Source organism: Dermacentor andersoni, chromosome 3 (assembly GCF_023375885.2).
Source record: "Dermacentor andersoni chromosome 3, qqDerAnde1_hic_scaffold, whole genome shotgun sequence".
Lineage (NCBI taxonomy): Eukaryota > Metazoa > Arthropoda > Arachnida > Ixodida > Ixodidae > Dermacentor > Dermacentor andersoni.
The window spans coordinates 15,712,278-15,738,395 of record NC_092816.1 but is presented as its reverse complement, the minus strand read 5'-3'; the positions used below and the strand labels follow the sequence as shown (position 1 = coordinate 15,738,395).

The window sequence follows — 26,118 nt, the reverse complement described above, 5'->3', positions numbered from 1 at the left end:
ATGGAGCAATAGAAATGGCCGGAGAACAATGCGATGCTTCTTTGAAAGAGCCTGAGTAGGCACTTCGAATGTTATAAACATGCGTAGTGGTTCTACCCCCAGTCTACTGCATGACAAGGACAACTCTGCGGCTCTCAAATTAACCCTGCCCAACGAATTCACTCGGAACTTTAGTCTATGTCGTTCAGAACCTCCCTCGGCTACGTTCCTTTGCTGTCAATTCCATTACTTTGCTGGACAGGGGTTGCCTGTCCTAAGCGGCAAGTGTTCCACAAAAACCCACTGAGCGAGTACATACAAACCAGGCGCCAGGCACTGTTGGTAGCGTGCCCCAGCACGGGAACTCGAGGTTCCGCAGACAGCAGTGCGCGGGCATCCCCACGCGGTTTCCACGCAGCCTGCTTACCTGAGAGAAGCGCGCGCGCGCGCGCATGCAGCTGTGTTGGGCGGCCGTCGTCTGCTGCGGCGGCGGCCAGAGAGCAGGCGCGTGAGAGAACAAACATTTTTTACTCGTCGAATGCAAACATAGTCGTGTCGCGTTGAGCGCACGCGGCCGCCGGCTGCATCGTCGAGGGGGCGGCGCACAGCAGCAGCGGCGGCGGTCTCTCTCCTCGTCCCCCCGGGGCGCAGCACAGTCTTGAGCAATCAGTGGCAACTTCCAGATAGTACTTTGAGGTGTGGCCCGAAAGTCGCGCGCAGCAGCATGACATGCCACGTGTTTTTGTCCGCCTAGACCTATGGTCCGAGTATATAGAAGAGACTGTACGTATAGATGCTTGGGGGCCCGCTCACGTGGGCTTGCCGCGGTGGATCTCGATGACCTTGTCCTGGTCCACGTACTGGAAGATGTGCGGCGCGTCCAGTAGGATGCCCACGGTGCCCGCCGTGGTGACCGCGAAGAAGATGTACAGCTGCAGCCGGTCGATCACCATGGCCACGTACTTCCAGTCCTCGCGGATCTGGAACAGAGCGGCGACTCGGCGTCAATGCACTCGCCCAATGGCCAAGCGGTGGGTACACCGGTGTTCACCAGCACTGCACCACTTGTTAAGCTTTCTCCCCGTATTGTGTCAACAATCCTCAAGACTTACGCTTTGTACACATGCTTGCAATCGACAGTTTATCACACTAATGGCTTTTGAGCTTGACTTCACACCAGCTTTACTTATTACTTCGGCCCGCATGCGGCGCACACGTTGATAAAATTAACTGCTCCTCGTAATAGAGCCGAGTTACATATCCGAGATATGTCACCGCTCGTGCATTATTCCCACAAGAACAACCAACCACGCAGAAATGATCAGCCCCCAGCAAAATTCTGCAGAAGTAAGAGCGCTGCGGTGAAGAGTGCGCTGAGGCTTCTCTGGAAAGACCACAACATATCCAACAACAGTCAGACAACTACGTCCACCTACTGCACGGTGGCTGAGATGGTAGACAAAAGGCGCGCATTTGGCCGCCATTCCAAGCGAATAGTGGCGTAGGTTGAGACGCCCAAGCTGCTGCTCTTACAAATGAAAGTTATGGCAGGCCGGTGTCATCGTGACTGACGAGCGCACAAACGCCAGTCACCTGTGAACCAGTCCAGTGTATGTCAAGAGCTTTGTGGACCATTTCCAGGTATGCTACTGACATGCGTCACTAAAATGCCTGTTAGCGGTAAGCGTCAGCAAGTTTACACTATGACACTCGCGAAAGTGATATACCCACGTTCGGCTTATACAGAGTGAACAACTACTAGTGTGTGCGTATGACTCTGCTGGTGTACGACGAGAATGCATAGCTATATGACGACATGAGAGATTCGATGAAAGGAGGCTAGCTACAGATTTGCCTATATGAATGTATATTAAGTTGTCTGTATTAGAATTTCTGCCCTCGCCGGTGCTCTTTGCACCCGACATCCCTTGCGTACAGAACAAAAAAAAAGGTTCTCAAAACTGTGGCCAGTAGCAAGAGCATGTTATCGGTCGTCCCCATCTTGTGTATAGACGGCGCACAAGTGTAGGTCCGGTGCTCGTAAAGGTGTTTCAACACGGGTCCAGCACTCTAAGATTGAAACGCGATATGACATTTTTTCATTTTTCAGCAGTGGAAGTTGCGAACAGTCTTTTAGCGAACTTCAGTCGCGTGTTAAAGCTTCGAGGGCAGCAGCATACGTTGCCTTGCCAGTAACGAAGAGGTTCGTCCAAAGCCCGTGTGGAACTCATCAACTTCAGCGCTCGACGGGGCCAGCCATGAAGATGCGGCCAGTCGCTTGCACCAGCAGGAACTGCTGCATCGCTCCTATAGAGAATAATGCGTGCTCTAACTTGAAAAAGAAAATTCTTCGTCCGCCCGACAGTAGCATGGTGCTAAACAAATTTGCAGTTCCGCCCGAAAGGCGAAGCACCAGTTGCCTCTCACCGATATTTGCCTCTCACCGTCTCAATATTACCCGAATGCCTCTCCACCCGATTTAATGCGTAAATGTAGATCCCTGGCATATACTGGCACGTACCCACTCTGAGGGATTGGCCAAGAATAGTGTAGGTCGAAGGAAAATGTCAGAAAAGAGTGCAAAATTGTATACTGGCTAAGTTAGAATCGAAAGATAGAGATTGGATAGCCGGCGTGATTTTGTAAATATGAAAATTCTACCATAACCGTAAAAATAAAACAATTCAAATTCAATTTGGGTGAAAGGAAAGGAGGCTTAAAATGCGTCATTATCGTCATCCCCTTCAGCATCATATTCTTCTTCTTCAACTACATCATTACTCGCATGCACGCAAAAGAGAAATTGCACCCTTTGGGCATATCCTGTCGGCAAACGACAATCGCCACGCACGCATCGTGCATTTCTCCTTCTTCCTTCATGACGCTCGGCTGTCCTGTCAAGAACGCTGCCACGCTGATAACATGAATGCAGTTCGTGACGTGGAAGTACCGGGCACGCAGCGGTGAAGAGGGAAAAGGTAAGCAAGATAGATGGCGATTCAAAATTTTTCAATAGTGCTTCTTTTAAGAGTCATATATTCATTTTTCATAAATCACCCGATTCTTAGCCAATCCCCCGTAGTGGGTGTGAGCCACTCTCGAAGGCAAGCAAGCAAGCAAGATGACGGTTACTGTTTTCGGGGAGAAGATGAGCCCCAAGGAGTGCAAACTTTTCTTAGAGTGTAGCGCATCACGGTGAAGAACGCGACCCTGCAACCGTCCTCGTTCACGGCGGCAAAACATGGTGAATGTGCAAGGCATAGAGTTTCCCACAACATTTACTAGAGGAAACTCTGGCGCTGCGATCGTTGAGCCACGATGGGAATGATGGGCATAGTACGTGGATTTGTCTGCTCTTCGTGCTTGAGGCTTCAGACGTTCTCATGGATTCGTTTGATGCGCTTCATCTGTCTTCACTGGTCCAAGTTTCAGAGCAGTCTATACTTTTTTTTAATGCGGAAGGCAATAAGAATCTGCAAACGCGCATAATCGTTGATAATTGCCGTGTTTCCGCTTGTCCATGCGTCCGTAGCGTAATGATTTTAATATTGAGCTTCTGTGCTAGAAGTTTCGAACCCTGCCGTCCGACAATATAAATAATGTCTATTTCATTATTTATAACAGTGCTTTCACGAAAGTGATCAGTTTGCAAAGTCACGAAGCTGTTTAAGGGGGTACGGTATATATGATGGCAAAGTACGGTATGGCAAATGGGTCATCTCGGTTTGTATCTCAACAACTGCTCCATAATTTATTGTGAAATCTTTTGTGTTAAATAGGAATGCTTTTAGCCTTCTCTAGGAGTAATTTTTTTTTACTGCAGCCTTTCTTCTTTCTACTTCAGAACCAAATTTTACGCTGGGATCTAAATTCAAATGTACCTTTCCTCAGGAACAAAAATAGTATGACCGTTAAATTTCGCACACTAATTCTACATGATGGTGGTTTTAATCCTAACCCTAAAAAATTTAGGTTCCGACATTCATCTTACAATAAAAATATATTGCCCGCATGTGTCACGTACCGTAAGAGACGCTTTCGAATTAATCTTTTTTCTTTCAATATTATAACTCAAACAGTTTTTCAAAGTTTGAAGTTCTGATTATTTGCGACGGATTCCAGTATAACCTGAGAAAATTTCAGCGTAATCGATCGGATAGCTTTCGAGAAAAGGTACATAAAGGTTCGGAAATTTTTAAAAAAGGGATTTTGAACAAAATGCAATTTTATGGTTATTTTTAATTACCAGGAGGCGCGGTTTTCGGTGCCATTTTTAAATGCCTTCGAATGATTTTGCGCGCTCGCCAGTGCACGGCTTTGCTCCGCATAGTCTGTATTATTCTTTAGGAATGAATTTTAAAAAATCGTTTTTTTTTGTCGATTTATCATGCCATATCCCCATCAAGCCAGAAGGACATAGTTAGGGCAAATCCATGTATACTAACCATCATTCCAATGCTAGACCCAGCAAGTTGCAGCTCCCGTAAACACTAGCGCCACAGTTCCCTCCAGTCTGTGATGCAAGGCATCGCAAGCTTCGGTGCGGCGGCGCATGCACACTTAGTCGCCGTAGTCAACATTGCCACATGTAGGTACTGGGTCGAGGGCAAGAGTGGGTCGAGCCCGAAAGCAAAAAAAAGAAGGCCGCGCTTCTCTTCCCTGCTCGCGAGCCAACCCCGACGTCTTCGAAGTTTAAGAAACTAAAGCATGAAAATTATTATTAACGATTAGAATTTATTTAATATCTCTTTTTCAGTAAAAAAAAATCCTATTTAGGTATTTATTCTTTTTCGACCCACCGCCGCCCGATTCATGGCCAATACCCCGTAGTGGGTTGTGCTATATCTGCAGGCACCAAACCAAACCGACGGACGCGTTTTCCAAGAGCCCGCTGCCCTGTGGTTTATTAAACCTCCAAGAGCACTTCTGAAGGCTCGTCACAAACTGGAGGGAGGTGCTGGGTAGCCCTCACGGATGTTGCAAACCCCTCCAAGGATCCGCACGACGAATCTAGTACCAGTCGACACTCCCGTGCATCGGGTCAGCCGCAGGAACTGGCCCCGCAAATCTTCGACGCGACGGTTCCCACCACTTCAACCGGTATTACCAGGGCTTCCACTTAACCCCCCTCAACCGGTACGGAGAGTACGATGTTGAATCGGTATACACTTGAGAGCCCACGGGTCCCGACTACGTTCCATGGCGCAGTGTTCGAAGACGTCGAAGACTGGATGGTCGACTTCGAGCGCCTTGAACCATTGGGATGACGCGGCAAAACTGAGACACATCTACTTCTACCTGAAGGACGGCGCGTGTACATGGTTTCGGAACCGTGAGGAGCAACTCACGTTGTGGAAAATTTTCGTCGTCGGCTTCTGGAGACCTACACCAGTGCTGATCGCCACGAACGAGCGGAACGAGCGATTCAGGCCCGCGTCCAGTCGCCAAACGAAACTGTGACCACATACATCGAAGACTTGACTCGCCTCTTCAGACGCGCTGACCCAGAAATGACGGAGGAGAAGAAGTTACGTCATCTGATGCGCGGGGTCAAGGAGCAGTTCCTTGCTGGTCTCGTGCAGAGCCCTCTGAAGACAGTCGCGGAGTTCTTGTCCGAGGCCGTGACCATGGAAAAGATGCTACTGCATCGATCCAAGCTGTACGAGCGGCAAGAGAACAGAACGTCCGCTGCTGAGATATTCAAGACCATCGGAAGCAACGGTGACCGTCGGCGAGAGCTCATCCGCTCTGTAGTGCGTGAAGAGTTGCAAAAGGCCGGCGTCACACCAACACCGCACCCTACGGTAAGCTCCCTTACAAGCGTAATCAAGGGCGAGCTGCAGCAGGCCCTCCGTGGTGCCTTGCCTCCTGATAATGCTGCGGCTGCACCTACTGAATACCGCCGAGCGACCTATGCGGAAGCCTTAAGGCACCCTGCTTCCTCTCCGCCGCTGTTCGTTCGTGCTCTTCCTACAGTTTCACTGCAGTCGGCGCAGCCGGTATCGTACTGCGAAGCTGGGTACACGCCGCCGCCCTTTGCTCATGCCGCTTCAGTTGCCCATCGTCCGGAGCAACCCGTCCACTAGCGCGACGACAGAAGCACGTCCCCTCAGAAGTCGGATGTTTGGCGCACACCCGATCGCCGGCCTCTATGCTTCCACTGCGGTGAAGCTGACCACCTGTACCGCCAGTGCCGATACCGGCGCCTTGGACTTCGCGGCTTTTCTGCATACTCGCCGCCGCCCGATACGCCCAGCGACCCCGGGACATTGACGACTACCTCTCTCGGCAGCGCTTGCCACCACCTGCCGGGCGGCAGTCACGGTCACCGTCTCCGAGACGATTTTCATCTCCATCCCAGCGGTATTCTACCGCGCGGTCACGCATCCCCACCGGGAAAACAAACTAAAGCGATCTTTGGGGGCGAGGTCGCTGACGATCGAAGTGCTGAAAACCCTCGATCGACGCAGACACGGACAGATCTCGATTCGACGCCACCTGCAGCTGAACAGGACGACCGGCTTTCTCTCGATATAGCAGTGACTATTGACGGTTACGCCGTTAGTGCTTTAGTGGATACCGGCACAGACTACTCTATATTAAGCGTGAAAACTGCAACGCAGCTGAAGAAAGTAATCACGCCATGGTATAACTCGCAGATTCGGACGGCTGGCGGCCACGTCGTTGCCCCACTGGGCGTCTGCACGACTAGAGTTGAAATTCAGGGATCTACATTCGTAGCGTGTTGCCTTATCTTACGCGAATACTCCCGTGACGTTATTTTTGGCGTTGAATTCCTGCAGAAATATGACGCTATTATTAATCTTCAAGAGTGTCGTATCACATTCTCAGCCGACCGAGCAATCAACGTGCGGGACAATCAATGGCGTGCCGACGTACTTCGTGTTTCTGGAGACAGTGTAACGCTTCCTTCACGAGCCAGTGTCCTCGTCGACGTCACATGCTGCGGCTTACGCGATGGCGAAGCGGTGGCCGAAACTAATTTGGTACACCTCCTGAAGCAAAGTGTTTGTGTGGCTAGAGTGTTATACAGCTTCGTGATGGCCAATCGCAACTGCTCGTTACCAACTTCAGCAACGAGCATGGACAACTTTTCCGCTCCACTTCGATAGCGTTTGCAGACGAAGATGCAAACTTTAACAACTGTTTCACGTCGAAAGTAGTGAAGACAGCAGACACGTCCCTGGGCCATATCGACATTGATATTGAACAGCACACCGATAGCCAGACTGCACAGCGCAAGCTCTTGCATGAATTCCGGACCTGCTTCGTGAGTTCTTCAAACGTACGCCAGGCTCCCACCACTAGACACAGGATCATCACGTTCGAGGACGCACGCCCGATACACCGGCAGCCTTACCGCGTATCGGCAAAAGAACGCGAAGCCATACGTACGCAGGTCCGGGCTTGACGATGGCGTCATCGAACCTTCCAACAGCCCGTGGTCGTCACCGGTCGTTCTTGCCAAAAAGAAAGACGGAACGCTCCGCTTCTGTGTTGACTACCGGAAGCTTAACAAAGCGATTAAAAAAGACATGTACCCGCTGCCGCGTATCGACGACTCATTAGATAGGCTATGGCGTGCCCACTATATTTCTTCTCCCGATTTAAAAAGTGGCTACTGGCAAATCGAGGTAGACGAACGAGACCGCGAGAAAACAGCCTTTGTCCTTCTTAATCCTTCTTTTTGGCTTGTGTTCAGCCCCGGCTACTTTCCAGCGAATGATGGACACGTTCCTCACTGTACTGAAGTGGCAGACTTGTCTTGTGTACCTTGATGATGTGGTCGTATTTTCTGAAACGTTCGAGCAGCATCTTGACCGCCTGCGGAGTGTGCTAGAAGCCATCCGATCTGCAGACCTCACACTTAATCCGGAAAAGTGGCACTTCGGTTATGAAGAGCTCAAGTTCCTCGGGCATGTAGTAAGCGCCACAGGGTCCGACCCGATCCAGACAAGCTTGCCGCTGTGGCCGCATTTCCAGCTCCTGCCGATAAGAAGGCCCGGCGCTTCCTGGGTTTGTGCGCCTACTATCGCCGACCCGCCGTGGTTGCTCAGTGGCTATGGTGTTCGGCTGCTGAGCACGAGGTCGCGGGATCGAATCCCGGCCACGGCGGCCGCATTTCGATGGGGGCGAAATGCGAAAACACCCGTGTACTTAGATTTAGGTGCACGTTAAAGAACCTCGGGTGGTCGAAATTTCCGGAGTCCTCCACTACGGCGTGCCTCATAATCAGAAGGTGGTTTTGGCACGTAAAACCCCATAATCTAATCTAATCTACTATCGCCGGTTTATGAAGGGTTTTTCGAAGTAGCGGAGCCTCTGACTCGCCTTACAAGGGACGACACGCCATTTGTATGGCATGCTGAGCAACAGGCAGCTTTTGGTGAATTACGACAGCACCTACAGTCAGCACCCGTTCTTGCCCATTTTGACGATGATGCCGATACAGAGGTGCATACCGACGCCAGTAGCATTGACCTTGGCGCAGTGCTCGTTCAGCGTCAAGATGGAGTGGAAAGTGTTATAGCCCTATGCCAGCCGCTCACTGTTCCGCGCCGAGGCGAATTATTCGACTACAGAGAAAGAGTGTCTCGAAGTCGCGTGGGCGATTATCAAGTTTCGCCTCTACCTCTATGGTCGTCCTTTCAAAGTAGTGACGGACCACTATGCCCTCTGTTGGCTGGCAAGCATGCGCGACCCTTTGGGACGACTGGCACGGTGGAGCTTGCGGCTACAGGAATTTGACGTCACTATCGTTTACAAGTCTGACCGTAAGCACGAAGACGCTGATACACTATCCCACGCACCCATTGATCCTGTCAATCAGGAAACAGAGGGCGATGACGGCTTCCTGGGCGCCATTAGCTCGTCAGACTTGATCAGACGGCAGCGTAACGACGCTGAGATTCGACCGATCATCGATCATTTAGAGGGCCGCGGCACAGCCATACCACGCCATCTGTCCCGCTCGTTGACATCCTTCTGTCTACGAGACATGCTGTATAAGAAGAATGTCCGTTCAAACAGCCATACTTACCTCCTGGTGGTTCCAAGAGACATGCGTGACGACGTCCTCTTCGCTTGCCATGACGAACCCATATCTGGCAATTTAGGCTTCTCACGAACACTCGCTAGAGTAAGCGAGATGTACTATTGGCCCGAGCTTTCGGCAAACGTCAAACAGTACGTTAAAGGCTGTCGTGAATGCCAGCGCCGAAAGACACCGTCCGTTAAGGCGGCTGGCTTCCTTCAGCCAATCGAAGCACCTCACACGCCTTTCGACCATGGACATGGACATTCTCGGACCGTTTACTCTTTCTGCCGACGGCAACAAATGCGTGATCGTTCGCGACTGATTATTTAACACGTTATGCTGAGACGCAGGCGATTCCACGAGCCACGGCTTCAGAGGTCGCGCAATTCTTCATGCGCCACATCGTACTGCGTCCCGGTGCTCCCTCCACTGTCATAACCGACAGAGGGACAGCATTCACTGCCCAGCTTACTGGTGAAGTTTTTGAATTAAGCAACACCAGGCATCGAATTACGACCGCGTATCATCCACAGACCGAGGGACTTACCGAGCGACCAAATAAGACGATCGCAGACATGATCTCCATGTACATCGACGTCCAACACAAAACATGGGATCGGATCTTACGTGATCTTTGCGTGTAACACCGCCGTGCAAGAGAGGGCGCGATTCGCACCATTTCGCCTTCTCTACGGTCGCGTAGGCCAGGCGATGCTGGATGCTACACTGCCGTGTCCAGACGGCGACCACTTGACAGCTGACGCCGATGAATTTAGTGAGCGTGCCGAGCAAGCTCGGCAGCTCGCGCGGGGCCAGTGGCAGCAGATGGACGCACGAAGCAACAACATCCGCCACAGCGACGTGTCCTACAACCCCGGAGACCAAGTTTGAGTGTGGACCCCTGTTCGCCGCCGTGGCCTCGGTGAAAAGTTGCTGAGCCAGTATTTTTTGGACCGCATAAAGTACTACGCCGCGTCGGTGACGTTAACTACGAAGTGGTCCCGGACACAACATCGCAGACTCGGACCCGGACACAACGACAACCAAGGTCGGACATACTTCATGTTGTGCGCATGAAGCCGTACACTGCGAGTTCGTGATTTTTTTTCTCTCATTCATCCTTCTTTGTTTCTGCTTTTCATTTATCTTGGTGAGCTTGACTCTCTGTTCATTAATTGTGCCAGCGGAGCGTTTCCTTTTCTTTTTTCGTACTTTCGTTTTGCCTGCGTTGTGTTATTCTTTAGTTCGTACTTTCGTTCTGCCTGCGTTGTGTTATTTTTTAGTTTGTTTTGTTTTTATTGCTTACGCCTATCTTGCAGCATCGAGACGGTGCTTCTGTTCGGAATGGGGGATAATGCCACATGTGGGTAGTGGGTCGCGGGCAAGAGTGGGTCGAGGGCAAGAGTGGGTCGAGCCTAAAAGAAAAAAACAAAGAAGACGCGCTTCCCTTCCCTGCTCGCGAGCCATCCCTGACGGACGCTTTTTCCAGGAGCCAGCTGCTCTGCGGTTTATTAAACCTCCAAGAGCACTTCTGAAGGCTCGTGACAATATGGACGCAGTGACCAAGACAGAGTTGTAGGATTAAACACGAGAGCGACCTGTTAACTTTTGTAGTAGCAAAAGCTGGCGGCTCCTTAATCGATCCACTCGCGCGAGACGAGCGATGCACAGTGGAAAGTGCAGCGCAGAAAAGGAAGCAAGGTAAATAAAGAAGATGAGCGCTAGCGGCAGAAAGAACAAAGCACTGGCGGCGGTCAATGGAGCCGCCAAGACGTGCAGCAACAGCTTGTGGTACACGACAAAACTGGCGCGGCGACGCTGTTTTGTGGAAACCGGCTTTGGGGGAATGCTAGTTTTGCATTTTCACAGAAGATAGCGGTGATATGGTCAAATTGTAGCAGAAGTATGTTACCTGTGTTAGGGAAAGAAAAGGAAGGGAAGGATGGTTGTACACTTGGTTTACTACCGTGTATACTGTAGGAGGGATAAGCGCGATGGAAAGGCAAGATAACGAAAGCGATGAGAAGTTACTGGAAGGATTTGTACTTTAGAAACGAAATTCAAATAGTTTGTTTTTATCGGTGCGAAGTTTGCTTTCGAAGAAAATCGAGAAATCATGCCTTTAATCGTTATTTATTGTTCTGCGTGCAAATCAAAACTTGTCTTATGCTTTTGCGTTTAGAACATACTGAATTTTAGACTTAAGCGCCCTTTTGTAATACAATTAAAATCAAATTGATTGCCTTTTTGTTATCCCAACATATGTGCAAAATATGCCAATTACCTTTGGCATCGTGCCCCTGCTCGCAAACAATGTCGGTCAAAAGCAGAGTTAAGCAGCTGATTAATTAAATCCCAAATGATCGCTTTTTATCGGCAGAAGATGGTGCTTCAATGCAGATTGAAAACAGAAAGAAAAAAAGGAAGAGGAAGTAAACCATGTAATTCAACGAAATGGCGTCGCTGATCGGTACGTTCTGACGTAGGACTGGTTGCACAGCCCCAGTTACAATATTTGCCAATAATCCGACGTTATTTCTTTCTTGCCTCAACGTATCTGCAAAAGCGCGCGTGACAGTGCAAACTGTGATCTACTCGAGAAAAATAAACATAGTTGCTCTGAAGCCCGAAATACTCAAAAGGTGTGTTCATGAGGCAGCAACGTCCCGATTCCCACTTTAGAATCCATGACACCGAAATAACTTTTTTTCGAATAAACGCTATTGACAGTACGCCACCGCGTCATTTCGTATCCACAGCACGATAGCTCTTTGTGCAACTTAATAAGGCGCCTCTCGAGAAAGAGTGCTAAGAGCAACCAAGCTACGAAAGAGTCAAACAGGCACTGTTATGGGCATTAGCTCATGAACCACATGTTGGCTAAGCCACAACAGCAATTTTTTATACGACGAGGGCTTCCACATTTTACTTAAATGAATATATATGCTGCAGGGCAAGCTGCACGAAAAAAAATTACACGCAGAAGTATGTTCCTGTAGGTGTTATCCAAATGACGGATAAGCATTTGCTACTAATCGCCTGCTGTTTCGTCGTCGTATGCAGCTGTGCTTGGTATAATTGCGACAAACACCGCGAAAGAATCGTGAAACTGAGAAGCGTGGTTGCAACACTGAAATGTTAACTGAGACCAGCAGGAGACGACGGAAAGGCGAGTAGTAGCAATGTTCACTCGTGTTATAGATAACTCACAGAAGATATGGGCGTGGGATGAAAGTACGAGATTTTGTAAATGAAGCACATATACGCAACATTTATTATGTGCACTGTCACTTGTTTGGTCCTTGTTGCGTTTTTTTTTCTTTATCTTAAAATTGGATGATAGTATGTTTGGATGATGCCGCTGCTTCGCGGAAGATGGGCACTGGCCGATGCCTGCTGTAAGTACGTGACGTAATTGAACAGTGTCGCGTTTGGTAGACCTCGTATGTAGACATGGTCTATGACGCTGCCTCTTCTCGATGCGAACCTTTATCAACCATGATCAACCGTACTGGGGCGGAGCCTGCGTATGGCGCGGCCGCCCGGACCCTATCTTGAAAGCGACATGCGATGGGGACACAGTGCGCCGAGTGCTGATAGCTTCGTGTACGCTGTGTTCTCGCCGCTCAGTTCGCGTTGAAGCGAGAGGCAGCACAAAGGTCAATTTGCTCGCTGCTGCGGGCTCTATCTTGAAACCGATTCGCTTGCGTGATGGACGCACGGACGGACGGACGGACGGGTTTCATCGTTGGTTAGGCACAGAAATAATTACGCGTTTAAAACTTTAATCAGGCTGTTTCTTTGATTGGAGGACAGCTGTGTAACAAAGCCTTACTCAAGAAAAAAAAGGAAAAATAGAAGGAAAAATGGTAATTGCGTGTCATAGTTACAGTAACAAAGCATGTTCAAAATTTAAGCAGCTCCAAAAATTTACCAACAGGCCCACTATGCTAAGGGAAATAAAAAGGTAACACATGTCACCTTTTTCAATATCGCTGCAACGGCAGATTCTGCAGGTACTGCTATAATAAACTGCTTGCATTTCTCCCAGAACGAGAATGATGGATTGGATAAGTGCGTCAGTTAAGACAGCAGAGGCAGACAAGAGTGTTAGTACTGAAAAGCACACCCACAATCAAATGTGGAGACTTGTGAGGAGACAGATGTCCGCATGAGGGCGGAATTATGCCATCACCTCTCCAACGAGCTGAGCTCGACTGCACACAGCAGCTGTCTTGCCGTCTCGCTTATTCGCTCAATTCACCCCCTAAGTTCACTAACTCACTGGCTCGCTCAGTAATTAATCCCCAGACCATAAATAACCAGAAGGAACAAATATATGCAGTTTTTGCGTCCCTCAAGCTGCGCGGCACTTCCTCGAAGTGCTCAAGCGGGCATCGCCGCAGCGTGCATTTGAAGCGGGTGCTTTTCCGGAGGGCACTTTGCCACATAAACTGAGAGCATATTGAGACAAGAGGATACAGGTTGCAGACAACGACAATTATAAGAAACATTACAAGAAAAATAAATAAATAAATAAATAAACATAAATAAATAAAGCTTTGCAGATGCAGCTGATCTGGTGACTTCCGTAGCCGCGGCATACTTGCGGATATTGGGCATTGACGGGTACACTTACGGGTACTTGCCCCACAATCACTTCGCAGGTGTAAGGTGCAGCTTTAGTGAGAGACGAAGGGTGTGAGTGGTGTGAGTGAGTGGGCCGGTGAGTTCGAGTGGACGTGAGTGAAAAAAAAAAGGAGTTAATGACAGTTCACATGAAAACAAACGAATGTCAGTGACGGTGATTTTGAGTGGACGTGAGTGATTGTCAGTGAGTGTAAATGGACGTGAGCGTGCATGTGAGAGAGCGCCGGTAAATGAGACCGGAGGCGACTATGAACGCGATTGAGCGTCGTTGAGTATGAACGGGCGTGAGCAACGGGAGTGGTGAGCACAGCCGAGTGTCAGCACACATGAGTGTCGTCATCATCAGCATTATCAACAGCCTGGCTATGCCCACTGCAGGGCAAAGGCCTCTTCCATACTTCTCCAACTACCCAGGTCATGTGCTAATTGTGGCCATGTTGTCCCTACAAACTTCTTAATCCCATCCGCTCACCTAACATTTCTGCCGCCCCCTGCTACGCTTCCCTTCTCTTGGAATCCAGTCCGTAACCCTTAATGAGCATCAGTTATCTTCCCTCTTCATCACACGCCCTGCCCATGCCCATTTCTTTTTCTTGATTTCAACTAAGATGTCATTAACTCGCGTTCGTTCCCTCACCCAATCTGCTCTCTTCCTATCTCTTAACATTACACCCATCATTCTTCTTTCCATAGCTCGTTGCGTTGTCCTCAATTTAAGTACAACCCTTTTCGTAAGCCTCCAGGTTTCTGCCCCGTACATTAGTACTGGTAAGACACAGGTGTTATACACTTTTCTCTTGAGGGATAATGGCAACCTGCCGTTCATGATCTGAGAATGCCTGCCAAACGCACCACAGCCCATTCTTATTCTTCTGATTATTTCAGTCTCATGATCCAGATCCGCGGTCACTACCTGCCCTAAGTCCCTTACCACTTCCGTGCCTCGCCACCTATCGTAAACTGCTGTTCTCTTCCGAGTGTGAGTGTGAGTGAGTGCATATCCTGCGAAATTATTGGCGATTGAGCAGTTTAGGCTCATGTTGCCGATCTATGACGATAAATGAAACTGACGGTATACCACCACATCCGGCCAAATAACAACACGCAAACAGCTATAGCCTCGACGGGGCGAAGGAAAGGGAGACGCACCTGAATGTACTCGTCCTCGCAGCGCAGGTGCTCGGCGATGAACTCGATCGCCTCGGTGGCGCGGTACGCCTCCGGGCTGAGGTAGAGCACGTCGCCCGCGGCCGAGTCGCGGCCGTCGACCGAGTCCCGGCGGCCGCCGGCCAGCGCCGGCGGGCCGGCCGCCTTGCGCGTGCAGTTGGGGTGGTGCACGTCGGCCAGCTCGAGGCACTCGTGCTTGCCGCCGCCGTGCTTGGCCGCCAGGTGGTGCGCGGGCGGCGGCGGCGGAGGGGGCGGCGGCACCGCGGGAGGCACGGCCGCGGCGGCGGGCGGCGGCGGCGGCGGCCTCGGGTGGTAGTGGTGCATGCCGACGCCTGGCATCTCCATCATCCAGCGCAGGCGCGTCTTGTGCGGCCGCTTCATGAGCAGCATGGCCGGCAGGTACTTGAGGAAGAGGACGCGGATCCAGTTGGGCATGCGGTGCGTGCGCGGGCCGCGGAAGTTCCAGTTGATGATGATCACGGTCACCAGGATCGACATGGTGTTCATGAGGAAGGTGAATAGCAGGTACTTGGCGATCAGCGGCAGCACCAGCGACGTGGGCGGCAGGATCTTGGAGACGAGCAGCAGGAAGACGACCAGCGAGAGCAGGATGGAGATGCCCAGCGTCACCTTCTCGCCGGCTTCGGCCGGCAGGTAGAAGACCAGTATGCAGAGGAACGAGATGAGCACCGTGGGCAGGATCAGGTTGACCGTGTAGAAGAGCGTCTTGCGGCGGATGGTGATGTAGAAGGAGATGTCTGTCTCCGTGGGCCGCTGCTGCTTGCTGTTGTTGTGCCGGTTGAGGAACGCCGGAACCTCCACGATGTCCCAGGTGCCGCTCTTCCAGTAGTCGGACAGGTCCACCCAGTAGTTGTCGTTATACAGCTTTAAGGACACTTGGTCGCCGTTGAACGTCCACGAGCCGAACTTCATCACGCACTTCTGCTGGTCGAACGGGAAGTACGTCACGTCGATGGTGCACGAGCTCTGGTAGATGGCCGGCGGCACCCACATCACCTGGCCGCTAGGGTAGATGAGCACGTTCGACTTGTAGCGCACCTCGTAGTTGCCGTCCGCGCTGCGGGGGAGAAGCGACGCTCTCGTACACAGAGCACCTGTTGTTTACAGCCGATCCTATTTCCCGCACTTACACCGCAGTTAGCCAATCAGCTGGAAACGCCAATGGTTCTTGCACTAGCGCTGCATCACGCATCATTAGGACTTAGCTTAGTGCCATGCCAGGGTTCTTGGCACAACTTGCAACTTTCGATAAGCAGGAATGCATGAAAGCCTGTCATGAGTGTAGAAGTATATTACAACTAGGACAAAACTTACCTCTAAGGAACCACTGGTTGAATTAATCGCAAAGCCCGTGTGATAGTAAAAATGGGCTGTCCGGAAAACAAGAGCTACAGAAAGCGCTCCCCTTGATTCCCCTTGCAGGCAGAATTGTGCCAAGGCTTCTCTTTAAAGACTCAGCCTGTGCTTACAGTCTCCAGCAACAATGTATGCTAATCTCGCCTTGTCATGATGTGCGCAAGGCTCCAATGTAAGATGTAAATAAAGAAACGAAAAACCAGGTTACTCACGCAGGTCAACTTCTGTTCGAGCGCGAGGAATGCTCGTTCTACGTCTGTTCTGTATATAGCCACGTCTGCACTGTAGCTATTGCACCTACATTAAGGATTTCAAACTCCTTGTGCCTTCAAAGAGCTTTCTAGGAAACCATGATGATGGGGAAATTATAATGCGAAGCAAGCTTCCAGACTATCTAAAGAGCGTAAAATTTTACGCGCTTACCACTTCCAGTCACAACAAAAAAACTGGAATAAGCAGCGGCACGCAACTACATCAGATAATAGTTATGGTTTTCACTCACATAAATATGTCTTTGTTTGTTGGCGACAACTTCAGGCTTAGCTTGGACGCCCCTCGTTGTACCGCAGCAATGGCGAAGTCTGTGGCAATAGCGTAGGGCGCGCTTCACTGGCACTGGCTACGTGTAAATACATGTAAACTGCACTGCACGCTTCACACTTGGACTCGTGAATACACGTTCCGAATCGTGCTCGTTGCTCCTCGATGGGCAGTGCAGGGGGAGGTGGGAGGGAAATAAATAGCAATGGTTGCTGAGGCTAGGGGAGTCTCTTGCCTCGGGCACCGCATATAATTGCCTATTTCAAGAAGGACGCCTCAACAGCGATGCCGCGAGAGAAAAATCATCAGCACTTCGTATTACTGAGTATATTGCATTCTATTGCATTGTATAGAACAGGCATATGCATATACTGACTACGCCTCCCGACGTCTTACGTCACCGACATTTGGAAGCGTACAGGAAGACGTCTCTTTGGCTCGTCACATTTACTGTGAGACACCCCTAGAAACATAACACAACTCAAGAAATAGTTACCATGAACTAAATATTCCTTGCTTTTCTTTTATCTTTGATATGCTGGAAAGTGTGGTATTGTTATGATGGACAGGGGTGCTGCATATTTGCGTGATACACCGTACTGCATTGCCAAGACTGCAGTTCCAAGGCCATGCAAATGACCTTGAATTGACCCGATTATAAGAGACTCTGAACGTTGCGCCAGCTCGAACTCCCTACCAGCCCTGCATTAGGTAGTTCAGGTACATCGATCTCCCGATGATTAATAACTATATAGCAGTCGTGCGACGAACCTCGACCGCAGAGGTGGTGAAAGAAAATTTTTGAGAAGTCATCTTCTTGGTTTTAAGTTGCGTGCATAGCCGTCATCGCGTAGGTTTTGCTAAACAAAAAGCGAGAAAACTATGGTAAGCTTTGATCTAGGATTTGACCCGAGCTCTCTCGGAGTGCGGGCCGGGTGCTCTACCTTAGTGTCATGACAGCGTCCCGGACACTATACCCAAAGGAGAGAAGTGTGAAGAGAAAAGGCAGGAAAGTTAAGTGTTTTGCTTCATATTCTGGGAAAGGGAGAAAAGTGGCACAAAGAGAGGGCATGGAAAAGTGTCCCATGGCTCATTTAGCTTGCGATGCCCTCCTCCTTACCCAATTAGGAAGTTTCAGCCCCGTGCACAATAAAGCGTTAACTCTCTCTCTCTACCTTGCGATGTACAGACCTGTATTGGATGGTGGTTATATACTGCCTCAATATAAGCTCGAAGAAATAATGAAAGGGAAGTATTGTGATGAAGACAAGAGTCCCGAATGAAAATTTCTATCAATATTGTTTCCGTCAATGTGCCCCTCTGTAGTTCCTTTAGCATAATGATATAGTCGTTAAGAAATGCTCACGAACTTGCAAATAAGACCGTTCGCGTGAATTTCAAGGTATACTATAGCACGCGCAGTGACAATGTCAAGGTGATATGTACGTCCTGGCCAGCTGTCAATGTTTTATTTTTTCGTATAGCACCACAGTGCCTGAACTTCTTTCAGCAAGCAGCGAAAATGGCTGAGTGCAAGACTGCTAGTAGTAGAGTCAGGCAGCGTTCGCTCACTTGTTGAAGAGCACGATGTCCGGCTTCCAGACCTTGTCCGGAGGCAGCCGCAGCACCGAAATGCCGCCGTAGTCCGCCTCGTCCCATTTGAGCTGGTAGTCGGTCCAGACCTGCAGCGACCGCAGGCGGCTCGAGGGATGCCCACGATAGCGAAGCCAACAAATTCCCACTTACCAGCTGCAGCCACACGTTGGACGTCATGATTTGATTCTTCTCGTTCTGAAAACACGCAAAACGGAGAGATGCCACTGTAGTGACGCGCGCGGGACAAACGCGCAGCGAGATCCAATCAACAACGGGCTTTTTTATCATGCAGTACGTCATAGTGGCAGATGCGATACAACTCTAAAGCATTTGTTAAGAATTGAGGAACAGCGCAGAGAGGCATTGTTATGCGGCAAGTGCAGTGATCTGAAATCTTCAAGGTGAATGCGCTCCCTGAATCTCCGTTAAGCGGCGACCACATGAGACGTATGTCCAACGTCTTTTCTGTATGACGTCGGAGCGCCCACCTCACGCTACGCGGTTAACCGTGCTTCAATGATGGCCGAAACTTGTTCCACTAAGGAGAGCTAGTTGCTTTAACGAGGTCGTTGTGCAGTGCATGCGGACGCACCGACTCCAAGTGGCGCCACATCGAAAAAGGGCTGCAAGTTCGTTTCATGAGGCCGCTGCTGTTAGGAGAATTGGTTTGCTTGCAGGAAAGCCATGGCAACTGCCCGAAATTTGTAAAATAGAAGCGAAGAAGATACATGGAGTGTATTTCATTCGAGATATCCGCTTGGGCACCAAGTACGGCGAATTAGGCGCAACGATACTTCGCCTGCAATGCATTCCACGTGGTCGCCGCTTCAGATTCGCACCCTCGTACAACTGTAACGCTTTGGTTGCACTATATGATCGGACTCATTAATGCCTTTCTGCACTTTTAAAGACGCACGGAGTGTGCAGGAGCGTGTTACTTTCAGGCTCTCCACCTAATCAGGCGGAGTACCGTAATTCGCAAAAGATATTCCATGTGACTTTGTACCATGCAAAACGAAAGTAATGGGTTCTGCTAGAGTAATAGCGTCTTTAGTAACATGGAGAAGTTCCATGAAAACTTCAAAACTCTTGAAGGCACCGTTAACGGGCACAAGAATATTACATTATATTACATATATATATATATATATATATATATATATATATATATATATATATATATATATATATATATATATATATATATATATATATATATATATATATATATATGTATAGGATTGGCCATATATATATAGCAGGATTGGCCACCCTGGTGCAGTACTTGGCCACAACCTCCTATATGAATACAACAATCAAACCCCGGCCCTCAGTCCCCAGCAGCCGCGAAGCAACTGACCACGGCGGCGGTCAGATCTGTGACGCTGCAGAGGGTGCTAAGAATACCTGGCTCCGGACAGGCCGCCATTGGAATCTGAACCTGGCAACGTTTAACGTTAGAACGCTATCTAGTGAGGCGAGTCTAGCAGTGTTATTGGAGGAATTAGAGGGTAGTAAATGGGATATAATAGGGCTCAGTGAGGTTAGGAGGACAAAAGAAGCATATACAGTGCTAAAAAACGGGCATGTACTGTGCTACCGGGGCTTAGCGGAGAGACGAGAACTAGGAGTCGGATTCCTGATTAATAAGGAAATAGCTGGTAACATACAGGAATTCTATAGCATTAACGAGAGGGTGGCATGTCTTGTTGTGAAACTTAATAAGAGGTCCAAAATGAAGGTTGTTCAGGTCTACGCTCCTACATCTAGTCATGATGACCAGGAAGTCGAAAGCTTTTATGAAGACGTAGAATCGGCGATGGGTAAAGTCAAAACAAAATACACTATACTGATGGGCGACTTCAATGCCAGGGTAGGCAAGAAGCAGGCTGGAGACAAGTCAGTGGGGGAATATGGCATAGGCTCTAGGAATAGCAGAGGAGAATTATTAGTAGAGTTTGCAGAACAGAATAATATGCGTATAATGAATACCTTTTTCCGCAAGCGGGTTAGCCGAAAGTGGACGTGGAGGAGCCCGAATGGTGAGACTAGAAATGAAATCGACTTCATACTCTGCGCGAACCCTGGCATCATTCAAGATGTAGACGTGCTCGGCAAGGTACGCTGCAGTGACCACAGGATGGTAAGAACTCGAATTAGCCTAGACTTGAGGAGGGAACGAAAGAAACTGGTACACAAGAAGCCAATCAATGAGTTAGCGGTAAGAGGGAAACTAGAGGAATTCCGGATCAAACTACAGAACAGGTATTCGGCTTTAACTCAGGAAGAGGACCTTAGTGTTGAAGCAATGAACGACAATCTCATGGGCATCATTAAGGAGTGCGCAATAGAAGTCGGTGGTAACGCCGTTAGACAGGAAACCAGTAAGCTATCGCAGGAGACGAAAGATCTGATCAAGAAACGCCAATGTATGAAAGCCTCTAATCCTACAGCTAGAATAGAACTGGCAGAACTTTCTAAGTTAATCAACAAGCGTAAGACAGCGGACATCAGGAACTATAATATGGATAGAATTGAACAGGCTCTCAGGAACGGAGGAAGCCTAAAAACAGTGAAGAAGAAACTAGGAATAGGCAAGAATCAGATGTGTGCGTTAAGAGACAAAGCCGGCAATATCGTTACTAATATGGACGAGATAGTTCAAGTGGCTGAGGAGTTCTATAGAGATTTATACAGTACCAGTGGCACCCACGACGATAGTGGAAGAGAGAATAGCCTAGAGGAATTCGAAATCCCACAGGTAACGCCAGAAGAAGTAAAGAAAGCCTTAGGAGCTATGCAAAGGGGGAAGGCAGCTGGGGAGGATCAGGTAACAGCAGATTTGTTGAAGGATGGTGGTCAGATTGTTCTAGAGAAACTGGCCACCCTGTATACGCAATGCCTCATAACCTCGAGCGTACCGGAATCTTGGAAGAACGCTAACATAATCCTAATCCATAAGAAAGGGGACGCCAAAGACTTGAAAAATTATAGACCGATCAGCTTACTGTCCGTTGCCTACAAAGTATTTACTAAGGTAATCGCAAATAGAATCAGGAACACCTTAGACTTCTGTCAGCCAAAGGACCAGGCAGGATTCCGTAAAGGCTACTCAACAATAGACCATATTCACACTATCAATCAAGTGATAGAGAAATGTGCAGAATATAACCAACCCTTATATATAGCTTTCATTGATTACGAGAAAGCGTTTGATTCAGTCGAAACCTCAGCAGTCATGGAGGCATTACGGAATCAGGGTGTAGATGAGCCATATGTAAAAATACTGGAAGATATCTATAGCGGCTCCACAGCCACCGTAGTCCTCCACAAAGAAAGCAACAAAATCCCTATAAAGAAAGGCGTCAGACAGGGAGATACGATATCTCCAATGCTATTCACAGCATGTTTACAGGAGGTATTCAGAGGCCTGGAGTGGGAAGAATTGGGGATAAAAGTCGATGGAGAATACCTTAGCAACTTGCGATTCGCTGATGATATTGCCTTGCTTAGTAACTCAGGAGACCAATTGCAATGCATGCTCACTGACCTGGAGAGGCAAAGCAGAAGGGTGGGTCTGAAAATTAATCTGCAGAAAACTAAAGTACTGTTTAACAGTCTCGGAAGAGAGCAGCAGTTTACGATAGGTAGCGAAACACTGGAAGTGGTAAGGGAATACATCTACTTAGGGCAGGTAGTGACCACGGATCCGGATCATGAGACTGAAATAACCAGAAGAATAAGAATGGGTTGGGGTGCGTTTGGCAGGCATTCTCAAATCATGAACAGTAGGTTGCCACTATCCCTCAAAAGGAAAGTGTACAACAGCTGTGTGTTACCAGTACTCACATATGGGGCAGAAACCTGGAGGCTTACGAAAAGGGTTCTGCTGAAATTGAGAACGACGCAACGAGCTATGGAAAGAAGAATGATGGGTGTAACGTTAAGGGATAAGAAAAGAGCAGATTGGGTGAGGCAACAAACGCGGGTAAACGACATCTTAGTTGAAATCAAGAAAAAGAAATGGGCATGGGCCGGACATGTAATGAGGAGAGAAGATAACCGATGGTCACTAAGAGCTACGGACTGGATTCCAAGAGAAGGGAAGCGTAGCAGGGGGCGGCAGAGGGTTAGGTGGGCAGATGACATTAAGACGTTTGCAGAGACAACATGGCCACAATTAGTACATGACCGGGGTAGTTGGAGAAGTATGGGAGAGGCCTTTGCCCTGCAGTGGGCGTAACTAGGCTGATGATGATGATGATATATATATATATATATATATATATATATATATATATATATATATATATATATATATATATATATATATATATATATATATATATATATATATATATAATTCGATCAAATGTTTCAATGTAGGTACACTTGGCAATGAGCTCCAGAATTCTAAAGCTCGAGATTCACACAGAGGACAGACCACCATATTATTTATATTTTTTAATCTCTATCGTGAGACTAATAAAAGCGCGTTTCAGAAAAGGACCGTGGTAGGCGCTGCCGCCTGTACGATCAGATCTGCCAGGATATTGTCCGCGTGATGTCGTTTTACAGTAAAAACTATAAGGCTAGTGGCGGCGCCCACTGAATAAGGCCAACTGCGTCAACCAGGAAAAGAAAAAGAAAAAGAAAGAAACAAAGCCTAGTTGCATAGTGAACGCGGTATACTTACCACGTTGATGAGCTGGATGAATGACAACCCAAACTGCACTTCCACCGTCATGTTCATTATTTCCACGGGCCGGATCAGCTTGTTGTAGTCCCGAAAAAGATCTCGCACCAGCCGCTCCTCGTCTTCAGATGCCAAAACTGGAAGCGAAACGCAATTTCATCGTACAAAGTCGCCCGAAATGTGTCTCTATCGAGAGCAGTAAACAATAATTGACAGTCACTAAGTACCCTACGTGATCTGAATGCGAAAGCATTATGACTTCTCTAATTAATTGGTTACGTCCACAATACGTGACGCCATGCATTGTCGCGTGTTCTTCGCAATTCAACCCTAATCTACCTTGTTCTAATTTGTAACACCCTTAAGCCACCTTAATTCACTTTTATTCGCATTCATTCACTTTACTTCACCTTAATTCACTTTACTCCACCTTAAGTCATCTTACTCTAACTTGTTCTAACTTTATTTCTGCATTGCTATTGACGTCATAAAGACGTTGATGACGTCACTGACGACGCTGATCTTTGTTTCCTTCCTCGTGGGACATATATAATGTTTTCGCATTAATAGCGAGCGCAGCGTAAACCGCGTGGTCTGCGCGCGGCAGGTCCGTGCTCTCACTGATCCAGTCGCTGCCACTCGATTGCGCTGCTTCGCTATCAAAGCGCGATCAGGCTGCCGGAACCAAACGTCCATTATATTTCAAGCTCCAATATAGGATAGCGCTCAAAAAGAAGAACGCGGGCCAAGCGCTTGGAAAACACAGCCTGGTGCTTGTCCTGTGTACTTGTCGTTTGTATATCTTGAGGTGTTTAAAGGCCTCAACGCAATAAAAAAAGCCCTTCTACGCTGAAAGCTGGCATTCGAAACTTCTCTTACGCTTTCGCAGGCAGTTGGCTGCTAAGGCAGAGTAAATAGACGCACGCCCTAATCAAGGCACCAACAAGGGTCCACGCACTGGCTGGAACGAAGTGCTCGTGCGATGGGAAGTCGATCGTGCTCGTGCTATGAAGTCGATCATAGAACAAAGAAACCTCGGTGGATGCGCAGGCCAATCATAAGACGTTGTTGTCTGGTAGTCTGTAAGCTGTGCCCGCATCTTTCTTTGTAGGAGGCTGAGAAAATCAGTCGTATGTAGGTGTGTAGAAACGAGTTCTTGGACGTCCTTGCCTGGTCCAACGAGTAAACGATGCACAGTTTAGCGCAGCTCACATGTAGCAGACATAGTCTTGCCGTTTAGCCTCGTGCACTCCACGTACAATTCTGGTTGTCGTGTGGTGTCAGTTCGATGCGACCATCGAGGTGATATGTTTGGCTTCCTCCTTCGAAGCTTATCGCAGCGACATGTCCCGACATTCCGTTATATCTAGCTCGAAAATTTATTTATCCATCATGTTCTCTCTTTTCTTTCTTCGTATATTTTCCTTCTGTACGTTCTATTGCGCGTTCTTTTTATGATTATTTTCTTTACGGACTTTTATTCCTTCGAGGCAGGCAGAGGTACCCGTTGTGCTTCTTATGGTGCAATTTGTTTCTTGTTTGCTTAATCGTCACCCGCCGTGGTTTCTCAGTGGCTATGGTGTTGGGCTGCTGAGCACGAGGTCGCGGGATCGAATCCCGGCCACAGCGGCCGCATTTCGGTGGGGCTAAGCTCTCAAATAGAGACCAAACGTATGACCCCACGCCATTGCAGCGATTTTTTCTTTTGTTCTCAAGTGCATCTGATGTCTATTTGAGAACTGTGTTCTTCGTCAGCTTTTCTGTTTTGTTTATCCATTTGCACTTTATATCTTCTATTTGGCTTTATGACAGACGGACACGCCGGCCGACATCACCTCTCCTTACCGTGAAAATCAATTGGTATTGCCTTCTTGCTTGCGAAGCTCTCGTCTTTTACGCGGTCCAACTGTTACCAAGCCTCCCTTCCTTGAAACATATTTCTCTGCAACTGGCGACTATGGAGTTGTGCCGATGACGCTATATCTGACTTGCCACGCTGAGAGGAAAATTTTCTTAAGCCAAAATTCGTATCAGGTGTTCGTTATCGCTTACTATGAGTATACCGAACAAATTTACAAAGGCCGCTGACAATTTACCAGTGAGTAGCAGTAGTTCTGGCGTTCACGGTGAGCGCAGCACGGCGCGTATTAGCGGAAAGCGAGACTGGCGCGAAAGGGGGAAGGAAGGACACACGAATCTTCGCATCCGGCACTTGATTCTTGTGCCACTATCTGAGCATCACTTTTGGCAGGGACAACACGTGTCAATGAAAACACGATCGCTCTTCAGCAAAAGAATAAGTGCCGTCGACACGGCAATATTAGCGCGTGTCGAATGAACGGTGCGGCGAGATCGTGCATGCGGCGCCGCAGTCTGCAAGCAGGCCTGCAATGACAATGTTCGAACACTCCCCAATTATTGTCTCCTTGTGGCGGTGCTTCGGTGCACAGTTATCACTCGCAGAGTCTTTAGTGCAGTGAGCATTCTGCGCCAACTCGTGTACTCGGGAACAGAGCCTCCCTAACATCCCGTTGCTTTCTGCTTTTTAATGTTTGTGCGCAGGCCATGATGCAGGGGAAGAAGCTTTCAGAAAAAGAATTATCTTTTCAAGAGACATAACTAGAATTTCAACAAAAGTGAGAGAAAACAGAATGGACGAGCACAGGGAACATTAATATTAAGTAGAGGGTGTATTGGAGAAATGCCCGCTGTATTCGAACCCTCGATCGTCTGCGACATGTAGATGTACAACCTTGTGATCTACTGACACGTACCCACTCTGGGGGATTCGCCAAGAATCGGGTAGGTTAAAGTCAAGTATAAAATTGTCTGTCCACTGTGCCACACCAATGACTTCTTTTTTCTGAACTACTGTCGACGCGACCACTGCTGGGAACGTTAGGCCCTCCTAAGTGCTTTTCAAGTATTTGTCCCCCAGAGGCGCCATCAACGCCTAACAGATGATTCATGGACCCCCTTGAAAGGCTTTTCCCATCCCTTACCTAATTTTGTGAGCGAATTACCATTCCGTTTATGGCCGTTTGATGTTTCATAT

At 48.6% G+C, this 26,118-nt stretch overlaps 1 protein-coding gene across 1 annotated transcript in view; it reads right to left on the bottom strand.

Moving 5' to 3' along the window:
- Positions 1–490: 490 nt before the first annotated feature.
- nAChRbeta1 (nicotinic acetylcholine receptor beta1) overlaps positions 491–26,118 on the bottom strand; it is a 35,003-nt gene continuing 9,375 nt past the window's right edge. The window contains exons 2-6 of the mRNA XM_050169368.3: positions 23,064–23,200; positions 18,518–18,562; positions 18,344–18,453; positions 14,837–15,932; positions 491–959 (exon numbers count right to left, since the gene is read on the bottom strand). Coding sequence (XP_050025325.1) covers positions 789–959; positions 14,837–15,932; positions 18,344–18,453; positions 18,518–18,562; positions 23,064–23,200 — 1,559 coding nt within the window. The 3' untranslated portion in view covers positions 491–788. The remainder of the gene's footprint in view (positions 960–14,836; positions 15,933–18,343; positions 18,454–18,517; positions 18,563–23,063; positions 23,201–26,118) is intronic.